At 41.3% G+C, this 19264-nt stretch overlaps 1 protein-coding gene across 2 annotated transcripts in view; it reads left to right on the top strand.

Moving 5' to 3' along the window:
* Nucleotides 1–19264, top strand: part of vps13d (vacuolar protein sorting 13 homolog D) — a 259288-nt gene that overhangs the window by 3669 nt on the left and 236355 nt on the right. For both annotated transcript variants that reach the window (XM_048615025.1, XM_048615024.1), the window contains exons 2-5: nucleotides 8666–8743; nucleotides 9125–9315; nucleotides 13774–13854; nucleotides 17375–17491. In XM_048615025.1, the coding sequence (XP_048470982.1) occupies nucleotides 8666–8743; nucleotides 9125–9315; nucleotides 13774–13854; nucleotides 17375–17491 (467 nt within the window). The remainder of the gene's footprint in view (nucleotides 1–8665; nucleotides 8744–9124; nucleotides 9316–13773; nucleotides 13855–17374; nucleotides 17492–19264) is intronic.

Genomic DNA, 19264 nt, shown 5'->3' with positions numbered 1-19264 from the left:
AGATTGCGTCTGTTTTCAATCCTACTGCTGTTGATGACCCCCAGTGCGCCTCATGGATTGAGGTTGAGATTACCTTCAGTTGGTAATCCTGTTCAAAGTCTGCTTCACTTTGCAGGGTGATTGTGCTGTGTGGCGCTATCCTCAATGTGAAGGGGTCTACGTCTGCCCAAGAGCTGTTAGAGTGGTCATCCATACAGATATTGTCATGGACAGATGCACTTTCAGCAGGAAGATGAGGTCAAGTGTGTTTGTCCCTCTCGTTGGTTTCCTCACCATTTGCTGCAGACCCCATTCTGGTACTGGTACAACACCACTGCACTTGCTTATGAACATTAAAGCTCCCCGCCCAAAGTAATTCTACCCATTTGCTATCTTCAGTGCTTCAGTGATTTCTCCAACTGGTGTTCAACACAGTGGAGTACTGATTATTGGCTGGGGTGAGGGGTAAGAATATGTGGCAATCAGCAGGAGGTTCCCTTACCAGTGTTCAACCTGAGACTGAGGCTTTGTGGGATCTACAGTCAATGTTGAGGATTCCTAGGGCAAAACCCTTTTTTTAAAATTTTGAATTGCTTAATTATTATCACATGTACCTTGATACAGTGAAAAGTTTTGCTTTGTGTGCAGCACATGCAGGTCATACCATACAAAGTGCATTAGGATAAAACAGAGCAAAGAAACAATGTTACAGCTGCAGAGAAGGCATACAGAGAGCGAGATCAACATCAAATTCAAAATTTAAGATGTTCATTCAGAAGTCTAACAACAGCAGGAAGAAGTTGTTCTTGAATCTATTTGTACGTGGATACAAACTTTTACATCTGCTCAGTAGAAGAGAGTATAACCAGGGTGGGAGGGGTCTTTGATTATGTTGGTTGCTTCCCTGCAGCGCAAGAGTATAGATGGCATCAGTGGATTAAAGGCTGGTTTGCGTGACAGACTGAGCGGTGTTTGGAACTCACTAGTTTCTTGTGGTCTTGGGAAGAACAGTTGCCAAACCACACTGTGTTACATTCAAATATAACACTTTCTATGGTGCATCTATAAAAATTGGTAAAAGTCCTTGTGGACATGCCAAATTTGAGGAAGTAGAGCCATTGTTGTGCTTTCTTGACCATTGCGTCAACGTGGGTGAATGAGGATAGATTGTTGGTGATCGTCATTCCCAGGAACCTGACGCTCTTGACCATCTCCACCTCAGCACCATTGATGCAGATAGGGGTGTGCCCTCCACACCACTTCCTCGAGTTGATGAGCAGTTCCTTCATTTTGCTGACATTGATAGAGAGACTAAAAACCGAATGAATTGCGGATGCTGTAAATCAGGAACAAAAACAGAAGTTGTTGGAAAGGCTCAGCAGGTCTGGCAGCATCTGTGAAGGAAAGAACAGAGTTAACATTTCAGGTCCGGTGACCCTTCCTCACAGTATAGATTGATAAAGAGATTGTTGTCTTTACACCAAACCACTAAGCACTCAATCTCTTTCTGTATTCTGTCTCGTCATTGTTTGAGATCCACCCTACAACAGTGGTGTCATCAACAAACTTGTAAATGGTGCTGGGGCAGATTTGGCCACAGTCGTGAGTGTATAAGGAGTCGAGTGGGAGACTGAGTACTCAGCCTTGCAGGGCACCGGTGTTTAGGATTATGGTGGACTGATTGTATATCACTGTCACCTCTGCTTGGCCTGTCCTGCCAGTAAGGCAGGATATATCTGGGCATGATGATGGTATTGGTATTGTTTGGGACATCGTGTAAGGTAGTGTCAATGTGTCAGATTGTTGCTTGACTATTTTGTGAGACAGCGCTCTCAATTTTGGCAATAGCCGAAAGAAAACGTTGCCATTGTTAATTCCAGGTGGGCTGTCTGGCTTTATTTCTCTTTTGAGACTTTTTAGCAGTTTGATATGACTTAGGTGACATTTCTGAGGGTAGTTGAGAATTATCCACATTGTTGTGGGCTTGGAGTCACAAGTAGGCCTGATCAGGTATGAACAGCAATCCATTGAAATTAGTGTTTTTACACAGTCACTTTATGGTCACTGTTCAACTTTAATTCAGAATTTTTATTGAATACAAATTCCCCCGTTGGCCATGGTGGGATTTGAACTTAGACCTCCAAAATGTTACCTCAGTCTCTGGATTGCTAATCCAGTGACAATACCACTCCTCCATCACCTGCCTCAGTACAAAATTGTCATCCCACTCCCATTTGAGCTGAATAACACTGAACTGTGCAGCAATAAATTTGTTCCCTCCAAATTTGTTTGTCTGTGAAGAATGTTATGAGCTGTACAATACAAGAATGAAATCACCATGCCCAGATATATCCTGCCTTACTGGTAGGACAGGCCAAGCAGAGGTGACAGCACAGTGATATACAATCAGTCCACTATAATCCTTAACATCGGTGCCCTGCAAGGCTGTGTACTCAGTCTCCCACTAGACTCCTTATTCACTCACGACTGTGTGGCCAAATCCACCGCAGCACCATTTGCAAGTTTGTTGATGACACCACTGTTGTAGGGTGGATCTCAAACAATAATGAGACAGAATACAGAAAGAGATTGAGTGCTTAGTGGCAATGGTGTAAAGACAACAATCTCTCTATCAATGTCAGCAAAACAAAGGAGTTGGTCATCGACTCCAGGAAGCGGTGTGGAGGGCACACCCCTGTCTGCATCAATGGTGCCGAGGTGGAGATGGTCAAGAGCATCAAGAATGAAATGCTGCTGGTTTCCGATCATTGCTCGTGGTGAGAGCAACTTGAGGTTATGAATTAAGAATATCATAGACTCTTGAAGTGTATGTGTTAGTTTAAGCACGTCCTTTTTCAATACAGTGTTAGTAACAGTATACCAAAATTTGTTTAGTGACAACATTGACAGCCATTATGGTCCATGTGTTCTCAAGAAAAACGTAGCAATATAAACCAGGATGATGTGCATGTATCTATTGCCTTCAATCTTCTAGTTTTGTTGTGTTTGTGCCACTGAACATGCTTTTGAACTCACTGTATTGATATGTCTGGTCCAGTGTTTCTGGTCAATGTCAACACCCAGGACATTGTTGATGGAGGATTCAGTGCTGTTAATGCCATTGAAAGTCAAGGGGTAGATGGTTAGATTCCTCGGATATGGTCATTTCTTGATATCATGGCATAATCTAATTTATAATTAATCTTTGTAATGATGTAGTGTGCTATGTGTCAAGCTCTGCCATGCTGGCTGAGTTGAAGGATTTGTGGTTTTCCTCTTTATGTGAGAGAGTGAAATTGATTGGTTTGATCTGTCTTGGCATCTGATGTTTGTGTCATATATGCTGTTTGAATTTTCTGGTGTGAGTGGGATTTTAGGAGGTTTGACCAAAGGTTTAGTCAAAGAATGACTTGTGAAGAAATTCCTACAGGAACTGAAAAGGGGAGTTTGAAACAGCTGACAAAGTAGCCACTGATGTTGGAGCAAAGGGAGGAGGATGCCACAGTCTGACACAGGGTTTGCATTGAGGGGAGGTTTTAGACTAAAGAAGATAATGTAGAGCTATGGTGGGATGAGCTGTGAAGAAATTTAAACACTAAGCGAACAATTTTACATTTGAAGCCTTGGGAAACAGGGAGGTAATGTAGATCAGCAAGGAAAAAGGGCATATTCTGGGAAATGAACAGGGAAGCAGACATTTGAATGAGTTGAAGTTCATGGAAAGAAGGTGTGGAGGTGAACAACATAGTGGAATTGAAAATCAAATGTCTTTGTGATGTAGACATTGAGGTTGAAAGCGCATTTTAAGCATTGAACTGTTGTGTGTGAAGAGGGTATTTTGAACCTTGAAACATTACACTTCAGGCTTAGGGATAAACTCTGTTAATGTTGCCCTGAAAGGATATTTGTACGATGGATGCAGAATATGACATAGAACATTGACACACAAATATGTTGTGTATGTATCTTTTCAGTTGTGGTTTTTGTTAAATAAGCCTTTTATATTTAACTTTGAGCTAACCACTTTGTGGTTCTCTACCATGTTATTATACATTTGCATTTGTATCTGTTTTCTTGTTCCCTGTATCTGGAATAAGTGAATGAATAAAATGTGAAATAGATCAGGCCTGTCAGAGGACTAAGGGGAACTGAAGGTTTATTTCCCTCACTGTGTTGTGCTAAATTGTGGTATTTATATCTATTTTCCACCCAATTCTAGAATTTCTAATTTCCTATTTCCTATTACATCTGCAAAGATGCAGATTTCTCATTGAATTAATGAAAATATCATTTGTGCAGAGACGTGATATTGTATTCAGAATTCAAGGGTGTGTTGACAGGTTCTTGGAGCTGTCCTGTTTATGTTCATGGACAGCACCGAGCTCACATTTGTTTCCTTTTAACTTAAGTTGCTGTGTGCATCCTCATTGCCTGCTGATGTAGAGGTGGTATAAAATGGTCCCAAGTCCAGTTTCTATGCTGCATACAGTTGTTACTTATTGGCAGCTTAAAAACCTGAGCTAGCTAGTATTATGTTTCATGACTGTAAGAACATAAGGCTTAGGAGCAGGAATAAATCATAAAGCTCTCACCTGCTGTGCCATTCAGTAAGATTGTTGCTGGTCTAATCTTTCCATCATACTCCATTTTCCTGCCTGTTCCTCCATTACCTTTGACAGCCTCTATCTATAATAGCAATGAATATTATTGAATGGGCAGAATGTAAAGGTTCCAGCTCTGAAGCCTTAGCAGGCATAACATTTCTCGGGTGGCCTTTCTATCCACAAACTGTCTGTAATTTTACTGGGGATGGGAGAGACCCAGAGTAGCTCTACTATCCACCCTATTCACAATTGAGAATCTTGAGAACCAATTATGTTCAAACTTTGCCAAGTTGCAAATCTTTGGCTAACCGGAGGAGTCCAGGGACAGGAGGAACCTCTCAGCTAATCGTGCTTAAATCTCAGGTGGGAAAATGATGGGAGAGAATTCACTCCCTAACTGGTCCACTTTTTCAGATCAGCATGCACGCACATGCGCGCACATGCACACGCACCGCCCAAGCAAAAGGTCTTCCTGCCCGCTAGGTGCTCCTTCGCCGCCTGGTAGTCATCATGACCCTGGTGTGTCTTACCCACCATCCATAGGCATCCCTTCCTCTCCCCTCTCTAATATAACATCCCTCAACTACCTTGTCTGGGTGCCCAGCACTTACTATCAATTAAGTAGAACTGTTTGTAGTCCCAGTAGTGGGTATTGTTCCAAGGTGGTGCTGCTGAGACTACAGAGATGCCAACCAATAATACCTCCCTCCGTATAGTGGGTGGAAAACCTTCATGAAGCCAACTAATGCTCTTCAGTGTTATGTTGTTGTGGAGCTCCTATGACCAAGAAGGCTGAATTCCCCACCATTTTGTTTAGGTGGAAGTATGGGAAACTCTGCCATCTGTAACACCCTGCTCAATGGTATTATTGCTGGACTTTTAATCCAGAGACCTAGGTAATGTTCTGGGGATCTGGGTTCGAATCCTGCCACGGCAGATGCTGGATTGTGAATTCATTTAAAAAATCTGGAATTAAGAGTCTATTGAAGACTATGAATCCATTGCTGATCATCAGAAAAACCCATCTGATTCACTAATGTCCTTTAGGGAAGGAAACTGCCATCCTTACCTGGTCTGGCCTACGTGTGATTCCAGGCCCACAGCAATGTAGTTGGCTCTTAACTGCCCTCTGGGCAATTAGGGATGGGCAATAAATGCTGGCCTTGCCAGTAACGCCCTTATCCCGTGAATGAGTTTTGAAAAAATGACTTAGTATCTACTGTTCTCGAGGTAGAGAATTCAAAAAGCTCAGCTGTCTTTGAGATAATGAAGTCCTCCTTAAATTGGAGATCCTTTTTCCAAAACAATGCCCTCAGGTTGTATTTCTAAACCAAATGCAAATGTGGGAATGTGGTGATATGGTACTGGACTACAAGCCCAGTGGTTAAAACCCACTTCTACTTTGGCATATTGATTTCAGTATAACTTCAATCCAACCACTAATTTAAGTAGGTTATTTGAGAGGAAAAAAACAGCCCTTGGCCCCTATTAATATTAATTAAATGGGGAACTTGCTGAAGAGTGAGAAAATTTCTATATTGATACAGCGTCATTAACATTACAGAACATTCCGAGGAACATTATTAGATAAAATGTAACCCAAGTCACGTGAAAAAGTATTAACATTAATAGCTTAATCAAACTGAGAGACTTTAAGGTGTGTCTTAAATTCTGTAATTCCCCAACCTACATTTTTCTGCCTCTTTTCACTCATTATTTATGTTCCAGGCAGCAGAAGGCATGGCTACCAATGTTGAGCGATGAAAATTAGGATTGTGCAAGAGATCAGAATTTCACAGGAGAATAATCTGCATTGATGCATTATATTAAGTAAATATCTGTGCATCATGCTACAAGTGGTTGCCTGTTTAATTGCTTGTTCAGTAGCATTTATCCCCTCATTTCCTTCTCTCTCTGTCTCTCTCTCTCTCTCCATCTTGCTCAGTTATGATAGATGTTATTTTAATATTACAAGAAGCAACAGAAAATGATGTAAGGGGAATGGAATTCCAAAGAATGGAAACTTTGCTGCAGCTATACAAACCTTAGGTGATACCGAATTTGGAGTTGTGTGTGCAGTTTTGGTCTCTTAGTTTGAAAAATCATGTCATTGCAATAGAGGACTCATTCCTGAAATGACGTGCTTATCTTATGAAGAAAGATTGACCAGTTGAGGCTATACCTATTGGAGTTTAGAAGAATTAGAGATGATCTTATCAAAACATGAGATCCTGAGAGTGAATGCTGGCAGGATGTTTCCTCTTGTGACGGAGACGAGAACCAGGGGAGCTCAGCTTAAAATAAGGGGTTTTCCATTTGAACAGAGATGAGAAGTTTTATTTTCTCTCAGATGGCCAATAGAGTGTGACGTTCTCTTCCCTAGAAAGCTGTGAAAGCCTCGTTGTTGAATTTATTCAAGGCTAAATTACTTACATTCTTAATAGATGAAGGAGTTAAGATTATGTAGGAAGACAGGAAAGTGGTGTTAAGGCCACAGTCAGATCAGCCTTAATCTATTTGATGGCAAAGCAGGATCAAACAACTACTTTAGGTCCTTGTTTTTGATTGCTGCAGACTCCATGGGCCCAAGGGCCTTTTTCCATGTTCTGGACCTCTATGAATCCTGCTCCCAAGTCTTTGCATTCCAGCAAGATTTAGGAAGCCATGAGACTAAACTGGTATTCTGGTGCAGTTAGCCCCTCATACCAAAGTGCATCTAGCAGCATGTTCAAGGTCACAATATCTAGTACCCACAATAAAGGATCTGATTGTTGTGATCACCTACTTGTTGTCATTTATATAAATGATTTGGATGTGAACATAGGAGGTATGGTTAGTAAGTTTGCAGATGACCTCAAAATTGAAGGTGTAGTAGACAGCGAAGAAGAGTACCTCCGAGTACTCCAGGATCTTGATCAGCTGGAGTTTAATTTAGGTAAATGTGAGGTGCTGCATTTTGGAAAGGCAAATCAGGGCAGGACTTATACACTTACTGGGGAGTGTTGCTGAACAAAGAGACTTTGGAGTGTAGGTTCATAGTTCCTTGAAAGTCGAGTGGCAGGTAGATGGTATGCTTGTCTTTATCGGTCAGTGCATTGAGTGTAGGAGTTGGGAGGTCATGTTGCGGCTGTGCAGGACATCAGTTAGGCCACTTTTGGAGTACTGTATGCAATTCTGGTCTCCCTGCTGTAGGAAGGATGTTGTGAAACTTGAGAGGGTTCAGAAAATATTTACAAGGATGTTGCCGGGGTTGGAGAGTTTAAGCTATAGGGAGAGGCTGAATAGGCTGGGACTATTTTCTCTGGAGCATTGGAGACTGAGGGGTGGTCTTTATAGAGTTTTATAAAATCACGAGGGGCATGGATAAGGTAAATAAAAAAGGTTGTTTTCCCAGGGTGGGGGGGGTCCAAAACTAAAGGTCATAGGTTTAAGGTGAGAGGGGAAAGATTTAAAAGGGATCTAAGGGGCAACTACCCCAGGCAGAGGGTGGTACATGTATGGAATGAGCTGCCAGAGAAAGTGGTGGAGGGTGCTACAATTACAACAGTTAAAATGGATCTGGAGGGGTATGCGAATAGGAAGGGTTTAGAGGGATAGGGGCCAAATGCTGGCAAATGATTTATCTAGGATATCTGGTCGTCATGGACGAGTTGGACCAAAGGGTCTGTTTCCATGTTGTACACTCTATGACCAAACCTTTCAATTGTTTAACTAGGTATCAGGAATAAAAATTTGGGTCATAGACATTGTGGAATCTCTGAAGGGAAATTACTTGTGACTCTGAACTTGAATATCCAAATGAGACCTAAAGGTTGTAAATTTTTTTTCTAATCAACCCATGACCTAAGTTTACATTGTGAGTAACAGAAATATTTTACTAATGTAGTGGGTCTGCTTTTCTCAGTTTGAAATTTGAGGAATAGTTTTAGGGCAAAGAAAACAGAGCTTTACTAAGCAGCAATCAATATATATTCAGCTTGGAGGTGCTTGCTACAGACAATGAGGCAAAATTCACACACCCCTCTTAACAAGCACAATCAAAGTGGCATTAAAAATGATACCATATTTTTACTTCCATGCAGGAGCTGTTGAATTAGAAAACCTCCCTCTGAAGAAAGATGCCCTCAAAGAATTGGATTTACCTTTTGAGGTGAAAGCAGGTAAACAAAGTTGCTGACCTTCTTCTAAGTCAATATCTTTGTCAGTATAGAACTTACACTTGCTGGGATTGTCAATGAATATCTATATTATAGATGTAGTTTGAGCTTTGTCTTTATGGCATCTCCTAGTTTAGATGTGAAAAAGTTAATATTGGTAGTAAGGTTAAAATTGATGAGAATTCTACTGAGTGCTTTCCTGCTACCCTATTAAAAAGCTAGAGATGAACGCTCACTGAAGCTTTTTTCTAAGGACACCGGTTTACCCACATCCAGCTTTGGATTTTATAGATTAAGATATATACTAGTTTTGCAAAAAACCACAGTGTATTGAGAATGAATTGAAAAAAGTTTCCCATATAAAAAATGTATGCAACTTTTCAGGTTTTATTGGGAAGATAACATTGCAGATCCCATTCTACCGGCCTCATGTGGAACCATGGGTAATATCCATTTCTAGACTCCATCTGATTGGTGCGCCAGTTAAGCAGTCTGAGTTTGATGAAGAAACGGAACGTTCACTGGACAGAAAAAGAAAGAGTGCATTGCTGGATGCTCTGGAGGCTAACTGGAAGGTTGGTGCCAGATAAATGTAATTTAAAGTCGCTTGACTTCAGTTGCAATATAAGGAGTTCATTTTCTATGCAGGTGCACTCCAAGGCTGATGAGTTTTCAAATGAAGCCTAAATTAAGGTTTAATGCATCACACCTTTGACTGCTGGATGTGGCTTTGGTGTGCAATTTGATATTAACTTATTGATTCCAATTCTTTTTATTAGCTTTAATTTTTGCTTTACAAATCCTTTTGGGGATATAAACATTATTGAGTATCCTGGTAAATTCCCCATTTTATTTTCATGTATGAGACCTGATGCCTAAAACCAAGAAGGAGAGTCTTTGATGTCTTCCTTCCAGTGCTCATCCAGTTAGCCCAGCGCTGTTAACTTTGTGTCCTAATGTGTATTTGCGCATTTCTAAGAAAGCTTGGTTCTTGACTGAGATACGTTTTGGGATGGCTGAGAATTTGAGTGACTTAGCTTACTGATTCCCCAAAGTCTGTCCACCATCTACAAGACACAAGTCGCGAGAGCGGTGTAATGCTCTCTACTGGACAAGTGTAGCTCCAACAACACCAAAAAAGTTCAATTCCATTCTGGATAAAGCAATCCACTTGATTGGCATGCTGTCTACCACCTTAAACACTCCAGAAGGGTTAATGCTTCTGCTAAGCATTTACAATTAAATTGTGTCCATACCATAATCTTCATACACTGGAACTTCAAAGCCTTTGTGTCCAAATTACAAAGCAAGAGGAAGCCATAATTACTTATCCAAAATCTTCATCATCATAGAATCCTTGTATTGATGTAAATCATACTTAATTGAATTCATAGTGGAATCATGTAATTTAAACGAATAGAATACATAAATTGCATATATTGGTTTTAACATTCTGTGTCATTGTTTGTTATAAAGGATACATTATGATGAAAATTTAATAAGCTAGCTCTAACTTCATTGAAAGCATTATATTAAAGGATTGGTCAAGTCAAGATTAAAAGGTTTTGAGAGAGTAAATCTTTTAAACATCATTTTTGTTGATTAGTGAAGCCGGTATGTTCCCATTAGTGTGAATAACAAGGCTGGCAGGACTGAAGAATACTGGATGACTAGAGATATTGAGGTCCCAGTCAAGAAGAAGGAAGCATATTCAAAGTTTTGGCAAAGATCGGTATTTCGGGTTGTGGGTGAGGTTGTTGACTTGCTCACCGTGCTGGCTTGTTCTCGTTCAGACTTTTGTCACCGTGCTAGGTAAAGCGGTTTTCTTCTACTCCACTTGGAATTTATACTGTTTGGTCCGTTATGTTGAGTAGTGTCATTTCCTGTTTTGATCTGTATGGGTTTGTATATGGGATCCTTAATATTGGTACATTCAGACAATGAAGGCCATCAGTTTTACTGGGACAAGGTAACCATAGTAGCCCAAGCCAAACATAGACACGCACGGGAATTCCAAGAGACATGGTTCTCCACCTGTAATGCAATCAACAGACATATAGAATTGGACCCCATATACAAACCCATACGGATCAAAACCAAAATGACACTACTCACCATAAGAGACCAGACAGTATAAATTCCAAGTGTGTATGGTGGGTGCTCTCTTCAACCCCTTGAATTGGATTTGGCAAGATTAGCTGTGCTATGTATGAGCTTGCTGCTCATGATCTTATCCTGTGCAGTTGAAATAGCCAATGATGGGAACGAGGGCAAGAATCCTGGAATCGCATCCATTTTTAAAGCTTGCCTCCCTAGGTTCTGAGATGGAGGCATGACATTCAAGATCTGAGAGTCCTCACCATACTGCATGGAAACGGACCCTTCAGTCTAAACAGTCCATGCCGAACATAATCTCAAATTAAGATAACAAGGTGTAGAGCTGGATGAACACAGCAGGCCAAGCAGCATCAGAGGTGCAGGAAAGCTGATGCTTTGGGCCTAGACCCTTCTTCAGAAATGGGGGAGAGGAAGGGGGTTTTGAAATAAATATGGAGAGAGGGGGAAGCGGATAGAAGATGGATAAAGGAGAAGATAGGTAGAGAGGAGACAGACAGGTCAAAGAGGCAGGGATGGAGCCAGTAAAGGTGAGTGTAGGTGGGGAGTTAGGGAGGGGATAGGTCAGTCCAGGGAGGATGGACAGGTCAAGGGGGTGGAATGAGGCTAGTAGGCAGGAGATGGGGGTGGGGCTTGAGGTGGGAGGAGGGGATAGGTGGGAGGAAGGACAGGTTAGGGAGGCGGGGACAGGCTGGGCTGGTTTTGGGATGCGGTTGGGGGTTTTTCCCTCCCCACCCTTATCTGCTTTCCGGAGGGACCACTCTCTCCGTGACTCCCTTGTCTGCTCCACATTCCCCGCCAGCCCCACCACACCCGACACTTTTCCCTGCAACCGCAGGAAGTGCTACACCTGCCCCTACACCTCCCCCCTCACCCCCCATCCCAGGCCCCAAGAAGACCTTCCACATCAAGCAGATGTTCACCTGCACATCTGTTAATGTGGTATACTGTATCCGCTGTTCCCGTTGTGGCCTCCTCTACGTCGGGGAAACCAAGCGGAGGCTTGGGGACCGCTTTGCGGAACACCTGTGCTCGGTTTGCACTAAACAACTGCACCTCCCAGTCGCGAACCATTTCAACTCCCCCTCCCATTCCTCAGATGACATGTCCACCCTGGGCCTCCTGCAGTGCCACAAAGATGCCACCCGAAGGTTGCAGGAACAGCATCTCATATTTCGCTTGGGAACCCTGCAGCCCAATGGTATCAATGTGGACTTAACAAGCTTCAAAATCGCCTCTTCCCCAACCGCATCCCAAAACCAGCCCAGCTCGTCCCCACCTCCCTAACCTGTCCTTCCTCCCACCTTTCCCCTCCTCCCCCCGCAAGCCCCCCCCCCACCTCCTACCTACTAGCCTCATCCCGCCCCCTTGACCTGTCCGTCCTCCCTGGACTGACCTATCCCCTCCCTAACTCCCCACCTACACTCACCTTTACTGGCTCCATCCCCGCTTCTTTGACCTGTCTGTGTCCTCTCTACCTATCTTCTCCTTTATCCGTCTTCTATCCGCCTCCCCCTCTCTCCCTATTTATTTCAGAATCCCCTTCCCCTCCCCCATTTCTGAAGAAGGGTCTAGGCCCGAAACGTCAGCTTTCCTGCACCTCTGATGCTGCTTGGCCTGCTGTGTTCATCCAGCTCTACACCTTGTTATCTCAGATTCTCCAGCATCTGCAGTTCCTACTATCTCTGAAATAATCTCAAACTAACCTTGTCCCACCTGCCTACTCCTGACCCATATCCCTCCAAATCTTTCCTACCATGTACTTCTCCAAATTTCTTTTAAACGTTGTAATTGTACCCATTTCCACTACTAATTCCACATGCGAACCACCCTTAGTGTAAAGCATTTGCCCCTCATGTCTCACCTTAACAATGTGCCCCCCAGTCTTGAAATCCCTCTCCTCGGGAAAAGACAACTACCATTAACTCTATCTCTACCCCTCATTATTTTATAAACCTATAAGGTAGCCGTTCAGCCTCCTATGCTGCAGTAAAAAAAAGATCCCAGCCTATCTGGACTTTCTTTGTAATTCAAACTTTCCATACCTGATAATATCTAGTTAACTGTACTTAGTTAACTGAAATGCCGTCACATAAATATGAAAGCTGTACTTTATAAACCATTGCCATCTGTGTGTGAGCATGTACCTATGTAGTAGAAAGGCATGTTGTGTTATTTTCAGAGTATAAATAAGCCATTAAGAATGCACTCCCCTTGTGCAGAAAGGCATAGAGAATTGACTGCAAATGCCAAGAAGTAGTGGGTGTATTTTTAAGGTGAGAGGCAAAAGTTTTAAGGGGGACATGAGGGGCAGTGTCTTTAGGGAGTGGTTTGTGTGTGGAATGAACTGCCAGAGGAAGTGGTATAGTGGCAGGTACAGTTACAACATTTAAAAGATATTTGGGTAAGTACATGAATAGGAAATGTTTGGAGGAATATGGACCAAACGCAAGCAAGTGGGACTCGTTTAGTGGGAACATGGTTGACGTGGACTAGTTGGACCGAATGGTCTGTAGCCATGCTGTATGACAATGATTGGAAAGTAGGGAAGCATAAAAAAGCAATTATTATTGCAAATGTTTTGGGAGTGGTCAGATGTTTTTTTGAAGTTATGCATTATTACCAAGAGTTTTAGAAACTGAAAATTTAAAAGAGAATTAGATAAACACTTTAGGATAACTATTAAAATATATAGGAAAAGAATACGGAAATGGGTTTCAAGTAAACATCTCCAATATGAAGCTGACTCTTGTATAGACCCAATAGCAACCTGAAATGAAACTTCAATTAATGTTGACTCTTGTGCTGTGGTAAGTATACTTCATTCTCACTCATCCTGTGGGTACTAAAAAGATTTGTTTTGTCTGTTTATGGTGCACTCAATAGTTATTTTGAATATAGATTGAATTTTATTTCAGAGTAACCAGCAGCAGAAAGGAGAATCTTACTGGTACTCGGCTACTGCTTCCATGGTAACCAGGATTGTGGAAAATGTGGAGGTGAGTTAGAAAAATGGTCATTAAAAATCTGCTTGCTTTAAATAAGGACATAACCAAGTTAAAACTTGTTTTCAGAGCACTGCTTCTGCAGTGGGTGACTTTTAAAAATCTCACTTAATTCTGAGATATTGTGTCTGTCCATTGATGTGAAGGATGTTATGCAGGGGCAGTACCGTACTTTGCTGTTTCTGATCAATATGTATGAGTCAACCATGTCTATTGAATTTAGATTTCTTCTGATAGTTTAGAGTGGCAGGAGGCGTAACCTGGGTCGATCGCTGCCTGTGTGGAGATATTTTTCATCTTGATTAAATTGAAAGTAAGCCAGTGTAATTGGCCTCAGCTAACTCTTGTTTCCACTCCTAATCACTACCCAGTTTCTTGTATGATTAGAACATAGAACATTACAGCGCAGTACAGGCCCTTCGGCCCTCGATGTTGCGCCGACCTGTGAAACCAGTCTGAAGCCCATCTAACCTAAACTATTCCATTATCATCCATATGTTTATCCAATGACCATTTAAATGCCCTTAAAGTTGGCGAGTCTGCTACTTTTGCAGGCAGGGCATTCCACGCCCTTACTACTCTCTGAGTAAAGAATCTACCTCTGACATCTGTCCTATATCTATCACCCTTCAATTTAAAGCTATGTCCCCTCGTGCTAGCCATCACCATCCGAGGAAAAAGGCTCTCACTGTCCACCCTATCTAATCCTCTGATCATCTTGTATGTCTCTATCAAGTCACCTCTTAACCTTCTTCTCTCTAACGAAAACAGCCTCAAGACCCTCAGCCTTACCTCATAAGACCTTCCCTCCGTACCAGGCAACATCCTGGTAAATTTCCTCTGCACCCTTTCCAATGCTTCCACATCCTTTCTATAATGCGGCGACCAGAACTGTACGCAATACTCCAACTGCGGCCGCACCAGGGTTTTGTACAGCTGCAACATGACCTCATGGCTCCGAAACTCAATCCCTCTACCAATAAAACCTAACACACCGTACGCCTTCTTAACAACCCTATCAACCTGGGTGGCAACTTTCAGGGATCTATGCACATGGACACGGAGATCTCTCTGCTCATCCGCACTACCAAGAATCTTACCAATAGCCCAGTACTCTGTATTCCTGTTACTCCTTCCAAAGTGAATCACCTCACAGTTTTCCGCATTAAACTCCATTTGCCACCTCTCAGCCCAGTTCTGCAGCTTATCTATGTCCCTCTGTTACCTGCAACATCCTTCTGCACTATCCACGACTCCATTGACTTTAGTGTAATCCGCAAATTTACTAACCCATCCTTCTACGCCCTCATCCAGGCCATTTATAAAAATGGCAAACAGCAGCGGCCCCAAAACAGATCCTTGCGGTACACCACTAGTAACTGAACTCCAGGATGAACATTTCCCATCAACCACCACCCTCTGTCTTCTTACAGCTCGCCAATTTCTGATCCAAACCGCTAAATCACCCTCAATCCCATGCCTCCATATTTTCTGCAATAGCCTACCGTGGGGAAACTTATCAAACGCTTTACTGAAATCCATATACACCACATCAACCGCTTTACCTTCATCCATCTGTTTGGTCACCTTCTCAAAGAACTCAATAAGGTTTGTGAGGCACGACCTACCCTTCACAAAACCGCATTGACTATCCTCAATCAAATTATTCCTTTCTAGATGATTATAAATCCTATCTCTTATAATCCTTTCCAACACTTTACCCACAACCGAAGTAAGGCTCACTGGTCTATAATTACCAGGGTTGTCTCTACTCCCCTTCTTGAACAAGGGGACAACATTTGCCATCCTCCAGTCTTCTGGCACTATTCCTGTAGACAATGACGACATAAAGATGAAAGCCAAAGGCTCTGCAATCTCCTCCCTAGCTTCCCAGAGAATCCTAGGATAAATCCCATCCGGCCCAGGGGACTTATCTATTTTCACACTTAAAGCTATTTAGCTATATCTCTGTGTGTGGTTTTGAGTGAGAAGAAGATTGAGCTTAGCTGTGCTGCCCATGATACTGATCAGGATAAGTTCAAAATAAATCATGCTTTTTTTATCCACTTCTAGAGTTATAGTCAGGCCAAGTAAATTTTGAGTAAATTTAACCTGGGCTTTCCCCATCAGCACTTTGAAGATAATCCTTTGTATTTCAATGGGGATGAGTGAAGAAATCTTCTTCTGAGTTTAATTCCAGTTTCAGGAGGTGTCATGTCTATGTTTGACTATTTGAAAAGTTATCTGTCATTGGAAAATTTCTTCAATGCAAGAAGTATCAAAGCTATTAACTATAATGGCTGCCTGCCAGAAAGACCTTTGTTTACTGAGTTTTAAAAATATACTTGCTACCACACTTTTTAGAGGAATCTTTTTGACTGAGAGTAAATCCTGATGTATACTGTAGCAATTTCCCAGTTCTATAGATCAAAATTTCATCAGTTTGCTGACTATCAACAATGTACTGAAATGTGGTGTCCCAAATCCATATCTGACACATTTTTTTATAATTATTGATTATGATTATACCTAAAGATTGTTAAACTATTTGTGGAACTATGTGTGTATTCATAAAACTATGGAAGTTAATTATATGGAATCTTCTGATTTAGTTTTGCTTTCTGTATAATTTATCTGTGAGAATAAGTAATCGCTTCTAACTTAAATTATATAGCCTTTTTGTATGGGGTAGTTTCTTACTGTTTAAAAAGTTTACTTCAATTACAGCAATTCATTGTTCACCTGTCACTTACTGCCCCAGATGTTTTGTTTATAAAATCTGCTTTCACTTCTTTGGAAGTTTGGGCTTGCAAGTGACTCTCTCCAGAGGACACAAACAGAATATTGGAAGTAGTTCAAATGATAAAGCTGCTATTTTTACTATATTTGACACCCCCTGTTTAAGTTAACTCAAAGGACAGCTACTGTGTTACTGGAAGTGGCTAATGCCTGCAAGAATTGTACGTTAGAAATGATACCTTTTCAGATATGAGAAGGAAAATAATAGTGAAAGATGGGAACCTTCTAAATATCAGAAGTAAAGTTGCTACTGAAGGCTTAGTTAAAGTCAAGGACGTTAGGTGTACTGAGCTAATTAATGCTTGTCATTGCATTTATGAGCCAAGTATCTGGTTCCATTTAGTGGAATCACTTTTAAAATACCCAGATTCTTATGTGTTTTATTCATGTAGACTTCAAATTTATTTTGTAATCATCGTGCAAAAATGTACACTGTGCAGGGTAATGTAATAAATAGGTAATGTATTTTTGAGTGCCATTCAATGACAGGTGATTACTGCCCTTTCGGGAATTGACTTTTACTGCTTTGTAAGTAAAAACTTAGTTTTATGTAGCGTGGTTCACCTTCTTGGAACAAGCTAAGTGCTTTACAGGTAATGAATGATTTTTGGTATATTGAAACTGTTGTGCAGGCATAATTCTAGGAGGATCTGTAGTAAGATTTTAGACCTGAAAAGCAAAATAAAAGAGCCCAAGTTATTTATTTCTCTTGTAGCTGAAGGTTCGAAATGTTCACTTGCGTTTTGAAGATAACAGCACTGAACCTGACCATCCATTTGCATTTGGGATCTGTATCAAGAGTGTGTCTGTGCAGAATGCAGAAGATGAGTTGGTAAGTTTCAACGTCAAGGCATTGAATTGACAGCATTTATGTTGGAGTTCCTTTTTATTTATTCATGGGATGTTAGTCAAGGAACTATATTAATTGCAAACAATGCTGAAGTGAAGTGAGCGATATGTGCCACAGGTCATCCCCTGGTAGATGGATGTTAAATCTGAATGGTCTTGAATCCTATAAATATAGTTAAGAGTCCTAGAGGTCTACAGCATGGAAACAGGCCCTTTGGCCCAACTTGCCTATGCCACCCAGTTTTCCCAGTTGAACTAGTCCCACTTGCCTGCATTTGGTCCATATTCCTCCATACCTTTCCCATCTATGTACCTCTCTAAATATTTCTTAAATGACGAAATTCCACTCGCTTCCATCGTTATCTCTGCAGTCCATTCCAAACACTCACGACCCTCTGTATGGAAAAGAAATGCCCCTCTGGACCCTTCTGTTTCTCTCCCCTTTCACCCTAAACCTCTGCCCTCTACTTTTAATCTCCCTTACCAAGGGGAAAACCTGTTGGCTATCTACCTTGCCTATACCTCTCATGATTTTATAGACCCGTATAAGGTCACCCCTCCGTCTCCTACGCTCCAGGGGAAAATGTCCCAACCTATCCAACCTCTCCTTTTGCTTCAGATCTTCAGTATTGGCAGTTTTTTTCAATGACATATTTCATTTTTTAAGTTCTTTGTGAAAATTAAGAAACAGGATTACTAATTTTCAACTGGAAAAGTAATTCAAAATAAATAGCTGTAAATAATGAATTCAGTGTTAATCCAATATACCACTTGGACCCAATCACATGCTAATGTATGAAGAAGTGAAATCCACTTTCCAGGTAAGTAATTGCCAGAGTTACATCTGCAGTATTGATGTAAGCAGAAGCAATCAACTGCAAATAACATTGAAACTGCTAGCTATCAAGAAAACAAAGAATGCATTGTGCTTTAGATCTTCTGTCAACATATGAGCAGGAGTAGACTATTTAACTTGTCAAGACTGTTCTTGCGTTCATTGAATTCATATTTGATTCGCGCCCTAATGCTAGGCCAGCATTTACAGCTCATTATAATTGCTCTAGAAAAGGTATGGCTTTCTTGTGCAGCTACAATCCTACTTATCTGCCTTCGCTTCATATTTGTTAACATATTTGTTTAAGAACCATTTATCAATCTCAGATTTAAAAGGGAAAGTCACTATAGCCCTATGGGACCATAGGGCTGATCTGTCATTAGGGAGAGTCAGTTGGTGATGGTTTGATCTGAGGGTCAAAATGCCTCCGGTGAGAGGAAAGTCCTTCATTGTAACCTCAGCCAGTGCAGAAATTGAATCCACAATGTTGGTATCACACTGTTTTGGAAACCAGCCATCAGTTAACTGAGTTGACCAACCCCACCCTAAGATTTAAACAATGGTTGATTTAGCATTAATTGCTATTTACACGAGGATTCCAAATTACTCCCATAATTTGCACGTAAAAGTATTTCCCAACATCATTCCTGAAAACTAAAGCTGGAAGATGGAAACACCTAGTTTTAATTTTTAATTTTTGCCTTCTAATGTTAGATTTTCCACCCATTGGAAAAAGATTCTGTCTGTATCTTATCAGTTCCCAATAATATCCAGAAGACTGCAATCAAATCACACTTGAGCCGTATAAATTCCAAGGGATGCACCTCTAGTTTGTGTAAACTATCTTTATATTTGAAACATTGAAGTCCAGTTATCATTTTGGTAATCTATAGTGCTCTACCTTCAAGCCTAATATATCTA

This window comes from Rhincodon typus, chromosome 31 (genome assembly GCF_021869965.1).
Source record: "Rhincodon typus isolate 14 chromosome 31, sRhiTyp1.1, whole genome shotgun sequence".
In the NCBI taxonomy this organism is placed as follows: Eukaryota; Metazoa; Chordata; class Chondrichthyes; order Orectolobiformes; family Rhincodontidae; genus Rhincodon; species Rhincodon typus.
The sequence above is the reverse complement of the archived record's forward strand: the minus strand, read 5'-3'. Positions and strand labels throughout refer to the sequence as shown.